Source organism: Mandrillus leucophaeus, unplaced genomic scaffold (assembly GCF_000951045.1).
Source record: "Mandrillus leucophaeus isolate KB7577 unplaced genomic scaffold, Mleu.le_1.0 Scaffold64, whole genome shotgun sequence".
Taxonomy (NCBI): Eukaryota; Metazoa; Chordata; class Mammalia; order Primates; family Cercopithecidae; genus Mandrillus; species Mandrillus leucophaeus.
Genome location: NW_012106919.1, coordinates 7475979 through 7482559, shown reverse-complemented (window position 1 = coordinate 7482559; position 6581 = coordinate 7475979). Strand labels below are relative to the sequence as shown.

Below are 6581 nucleotides of genomic sequence, written 5' to 3'. Positions count from 1 at the left end.
CTCAGCCTCCTAAAGTGCTGGAATGACAAGCATGAGCCACCACACCTGGCCCTCTATGTACCAAGATTTCTTTGGGGGCCTTTATACACGTTATCTCATTCAGCCCTCACACCAAATGTATATTACACAGATGAGGAGATTGAACCTTAGCAAGTAATGTGGTCAAGAGTACCTATTCAGAAAGTGCTGAAGCCAAGATTAGAGCCAGTTGTTTGTGACCAAACACTGAGCTCTTTCCATTCCTTAGCTATTCCTCTAACATCTTATATGGAGATTTGCAGCACCCTCTGAATCTAAACACAATGAACAGTTTCCTAAGTGCCTTAACTCTGGTGTCTGAACTTCCTACCCTTGTTTAAAACCATGTGCTGCTGTAAAAAGCAAAATGCCTGCATGCTATTGAGATGGATTACATTATCTAACCAAATATCTTTTCCTCTTCAGCCTACTTCTGAAATAATTTTATAATCTCTGACTTTGTTTGCTAGTTGCCTTTTTTTGTAAGACTCAAAGTACATATGATCTCAGAAAGGATTTTTGTTTGTTTGTTTGTTTCCTGGGGTTTTTTCTTGTTTGTTTTAGTTCCTTCAAATAACTCACTTTAATTTGGCCCCTGAGTTACATTATTTGGCTTAATATGCAAGTTTGATTAACATTTCTTTGTTAACTTTTAATTTCCCTCATTCATCTCCATCACCATTTTGGAAGCATGAACCAACATCCAAGAACCTGGATTCAAGCATGAATTAAACACCAAATGCACAACAGAATAAGAGCAATAATGGTGATATTTACTGAACACTCACTGTGTACTAGGCCCTGTTCTCTGCATTTTCCGTATACTAACTCAATCAATTCTCACAACAAACTACTATTGTTTCCATTTTATAGATGAGGCAACTAAGCTACAGAGAGGTTAAATAATTTGCCCAAGATCACACAGCAAATGGTAGAGCCAGAATGTAGACCCCAACACTGTGTCCCAGATCTCAAGAAACTGGCATGATCATATGAAACAAAATTGAAAATGGGTGTGTATTTTCACAACCCCTGACATGAAGTATTACATTCTAAAGGAGTGAGCACTGCCCTTGGGGTGAGGCAGACCTGTATTTCAAGCCCTAGCCATAGTCCTTACTAGATGGATAACTTTTGGCAAGTTTCTCATCGGGTTTCTTATTCATAAACTGGAGATAATAGTCATTACCTATTGAGAAGATTAGTACCAGACCTGGCACTATCAGGCATTCAGAAATATCCTTGTAACTGTGTTATTGCCACCACTAAGAATGATTATCCTATCCTATGGTGACCAGAAAATGTCACTGTTTATGTGGCATTATGAAATGTTTGAATAATTCTAAATCGTAATATGTAAATATCTCTACTAAATTAAAAACTGATATCAATAATTACTAACATCATGGCCAAGTGTGACACGCTTTACCAGCATCATCTCATTTAACCCACATAAGATTTCCAAGAAGATACTAGTGTTGGCTCCATTTTGCGGATGAGTAAACCAGACAGCAAACAGGTTAAGCAACATCCCTAAGTCTACCCAGCCATCTGTGGAGTCAGGATTCAAACTCAGGCAGCTGAATCCCAGAGCTCATGCTCTCAACCATCACATTACACAGCAGTATTTCTCAGTATATGCTCCTGGCTGAAAGTGCCAATGATAAGAACCTAAAATAATGATCAGCATTCATTTCTCTCTTAGTGATTGCCGCCTACCATTAAGAGCTAAGAAGGTGATAATCACCTGCTCCCAATAGCCATAGACTCTGGAGTCAGAAAATAACTAGCAAACTCACTCTTACATCCATCCAGACCTCAGTGAAACATTAAGTTCCTTAGAGTTAGAACAGTATAAGTTTAGAAAATGCCCAATGATTGCAATATGCATTATGCAATTTACAGTACTGCAGTTGCAGGTTGAGCTTTCCAGAAGCAAATGCTGAGGTGAAGTCCGGAGTGCAAGATTTTAATAGAGACATGTATGTGAAAGGAGGAGGGAGAAAGCAGTAATGGGCAGAAGTAAAAGCTGAACTGTGAAGCAAACACAACAGAGCCATGGTCAACCCAGTGCAGAGCTCAGGAGCAGCAACACACGCACACCACTTCTCATACCCCTGAAGCTCACAGGCATGCACAGGCACTGAGCAGCAGACACATGTGCAGGTCAACTTGACACAGAGAGGCTACAACCTCTGTTCCCCACCAGTCTTCAAGTACTGCTCTGATGACGTTAGCACGACACTTGCAGGCCATCCTGCGGTTCACCCCTTCTGGGGAAGTTCTGCAGAGCAGGGGTTTCACAGCGCACAAGGCAGCCACAATATGCCACATTTATCATTATTCCATGGTTTCCAAGGAAACAGGGCCTGTGGGCATTTTCCCAGACAGACCTGGGTTAACCCAGTCCAAATGTTAGGTGTTTCCTCAAATATCCCCTGATACTTACTTGTTGCATGACTTTCAGCAAGCTTCTCAACTTCTTTAAGCCTAAATTTCCTCATCTATAAAATGAGGGTACCTGCCAAGATTGTTGTGAAGGTTAGATCAGGTAGATGAGATAAAACTTTTGCTTATAAAGAAATAACTAGGACTTTGATGGTGCCATCTTTGTATTCAATGGATAAAAATAAGTACACTTGGGATTAACCATGTGGCCAAATGATTATGTGCTGCCTTTTCATGTTCAGGTTATGACAACTCGAGAAGACAAAGTTGTCATAGTTGAAAGGAAAGATGGGACTCGGATAGTGGATCATGCTGATGGTACCAGGATCACAACCTTTTTTCAAGTTTATGAAGATCAAATTATTCTGCCAGATGATCAAGAAACAAGTACGTTTTATTTAGCGTAAGTTAGATAGAATCCTCACTGACTGCTAAACATACACATGAGAAAAATAATTTTTTGGTAAAGTTAGTCAACTAAAGAAAACCCATGCAGTCCAAAGCAGGGTCTATAAGGATTTAGTATTATTACTATCATCATTACTTATTTTGCTGTTTGCTTTTTAAAATTTAATTTTATTCTATCAATTGACAAATATTGTGTGTAGATATATAAAATATGGTGTGTTGAAATATGTATACATTGCAAAATGACTCAATCAAACTAATTAACATATTCATTACCCTCAGATACTTATTTTTAGTTGTGAGAAAACTTAAAATCTACTTTCTTAGAAATATTTTTTGACCAGCAGCACCCAGCAGCCAAAAGTTTCTCCAACACACCTCACTGTGTGTGTGTGTGTGTGTGTGTGTGTGTGTGTTTTATTTATGTATTCATTTATTTAAAACTTTTGAGTTAAGGGGTACATGTGCAGGTTTGTAATTTAGGTAAATTCATGTAACGGGGTTTGCTGTACAGATTATTTTGTCACCCAGGTATTAAACCTAGTACCCATTAATTATTTTTTCTGATCCTCTCCCTCCTCCCACCTTCCAGTAGGCCCTAGTATCTGTTGTTCCCCTCTATATGTCCATGTGTTTTCATCATTTAGCTCCCACTTATAAGTAAGATGAAGCAGTATTTGGTTTTCTCTTCCTGTGTTAGTTTGCTAAGGGTAATGGCCTTCAGCTCCAAGCATTTTCCAGCAAAGGATGTGATCGTGTTCGTTTTTATGGCTGCATAGTATTCCATGGTGTATATGTATGCCATTTTCTTACTCCACTCTACCATTGATGGGCATTTAGGTTGATTCCATATCTTTGCTATTGTGAATGGTGCTACAGTGAACATACGTGTGTATATGTCTCTACAGTTAAATGATTTATGTTCCTTTAGGTATATACCCAGTAATGGGATTACTGGGTTGAATAGTACTTCTGTATTCAGGTCTTTGAAGAATCACCACACTGTCTTCCACAGTGTCTGAACTAATTTAAATTCCCACCAGCAGTGTATAAGCATTCCTTTTTTTGCTGCAACTTGGCCAGCATCTGTTACTTTTTGGCCTTTTAATAATTGCCATTCTGACTGATGTGAAAGTGCATCTCATTGTGGTTTTGATTTGCATTTCTCTAATGTTCAGTGATGTTGAGCTTTTCTTCATATGATTTTTAGCCACCTTTATGTCTTCTTTTGAAAATTGTTCGTGTCTTTTGCCCACTTTTGAATGGGGTTGTTTGGTTTTTTTGCTTGTTAATTTGTTTAAGTTCCTTATGGATGCTGGATGTTAAACCTTTGTCCAATACATAGTTTGTATATATTTTCTCCCATTCTCTAGGTTGTCAGTTTAGTCTGTTGATAGTTTCTTTTGCTGTGCAGAAGTTCTTTGTTTTAATTAGATCTCACTTGTCAATTTTTGCTTTTGTTGCAATTGCTTTTGGTATCTTTGTCATGAAATATTTGCCTGTTCGTATGTCTAGAATGGTATTGCCTAGGTTGTCTTTCAGAGTTTTTATAATTTGGGGTTTTACATTTTATTCTTTAATTCATCTTTAGGTAATTATTCTATATGATGTAAGGAAGGGGTGCAGTTTCAATCTTCTGCATATGGCCAGTCATTTATTTCAGTACCATTTATTGAATAGGGAGTCCTTTCCTCATTGCTTGTTTTTGTTGATTTGTTTAAGATCAGCTGATTGTAGGTGTGTGGCTTTATTTCTGGGCTCTCTATTCTGTTCCGTTGGTCTCTGTGTCCGTTTTGCTGCTTTGGTACCAGTACCATGCCACTTTGGTTACTGTAGTCCTGTAGTATAGTTTGAAGTTGAGTAGCACAGTTGCCTCCAGCTTTGTTCTTTGTACTTATCATTTTTAGTTGTGAGAATACTTAAAATCTACTCTCCTAGAAATTTTCAAAATATGATTAATTTTATTTACTATAGTCACCATGTTATACAGTATATCTCTTTAATTTATTCCTCTTATATAACTGAAATTTTATATCCTTTGACCAACATCTCCCCAACTCCTCACCCCGATGGCTGGTAACTACCATTCTACTCTCTACTTGTATGAGTTCAACTATTTTAGAGTCTACATATAAGTGTGCTGTTTGTCTTTCTGTACCTGGATTGTTTTACTTAAAATAATGTCCTCCAGGTTTATCCATATTGTTGCAAATGACAGATTTCTTTTTTTTTTTAACACTGAATAATATTCTCTTGTCTGTATTTACTACATTTTCTTTGTTTATTCACCCATTGATGAACATGTGGACTGATTCCAAATCTTGGTTATTGTGAATAATACTGCAATGAATATGAGGATGCATTAGGACTTTTTATTGTGATCATTATCTCAACAGAGATGGGAGTGATAACAGCTCTAGTTAGCTGATGGAGAGTAATAGTCTTTGATTGGTGGCAACTAAAACCTAATAACCATGATTCATCTGTCCTAGGTGCTAGCTTTAGATGTTTCCTTTGATCCTCAAGGCATCTAATTTGCATAAATAGGTGACCTTAGATAGGTTTTCAGTCAGAGCATGTCTTTTGTCAGAAAGGTGGTATCAGAAAAAAGGAAACTGTAGTTGCTAATTAACAGGAACCTACTCTAAGACTCAAAGTCTTCCACTCTTCCGAACCTGAATTTAAGAAATATTTTTAATGAGAAGTTATTCCCTGAGTTCCCTTTCCTTAATGCCAGTGTTTTTTATTGGATATATTTAAGATGCACAACATGATATTTTGATATCTATATACATAGTGGAATAAGTCAAGCAAATTAATATATCTCTTACCTTATATAGCTGTTTTCTTGTGTGTGTGTGTGTGTGTGTGTGTGTGTGTGTGTTATGAGCACCTAAAATCTACACTCTTAGAAAATTGTCATTATACAATACAATGTTATTGACTATAGTTTTTATGCTATACATTACATTCTTATACTTATTCATCTTACATAATTGTAACTTTATATGCTTTGACCTACATCTCCCCACCCCACCCACATATCATATTATGATGCAATAACTTTATTTCTGCTTATAGAGAGAGGGACACTCATACACATTTGCATAAGGAAACAAGTATAGAGGAGCGACTTGCAGCATTGAGTATAATATTGAAATATTGGGAAAATGTAAATGTCCATCAATGGCAGAATAGAAAAATAAAATGTGGTACATTCCTACAAAATAATACTATAAGATTGTTAAAGGGAGTCATACACACACAAATAAATATATCTATGCACACATATATGGATAGATAGATATAGATTAAGATGGTTAGGGGTCTTGAAACTGTGTTAAATGAAAAAAGCAGGAGTAGAATGATAGTACAGTAATTACATAAATACATGGAGTAACACATAGCTTATATACATTTAAAGCACACACATATGTATTGTTCGTGATATATGTGTACATAAAAGTGTAAAAATGAATTTCAAGAGAGAAATAAGCCCAGATATAAGGATAAACTTCAATTTTATCTGTGATTTTTCTTTTACATATGTATTAAAAAGTATAAATTTTAATTGATGAATATCTGAGTGCTTAAATTATATTTTATGCTTTTCAATTTTTCAAGTTGAAAAATCAGATGTTCTCAGCTCCTACAAATAAATAGTGAGATTAAGACAGCATACTAAATTAAGTAAGAAGATTTTTTCC

At 36.2% G+C, this 6581-nt stretch overlaps 1 protein-coding gene across 1 annotated transcript in view; it reads left to right on the top strand.

Moving 5' to 3' along the window:
* Positions 1-6581, top strand: part of SPAG17 (sperm associated antigen 17) — a 242530-nt gene that overhangs the window by 169743 nt on the left and 66206 nt on the right. Inside the window, exon 30 of the mRNA XM_012000865.1 lies at positions 2709-2853. Coding sequence (XP_011856255.1) covers positions 2709-2853 — 145 coding nt within the window. The remainder of the gene's footprint in view (positions 1-2708; positions 2854-6581) is intronic.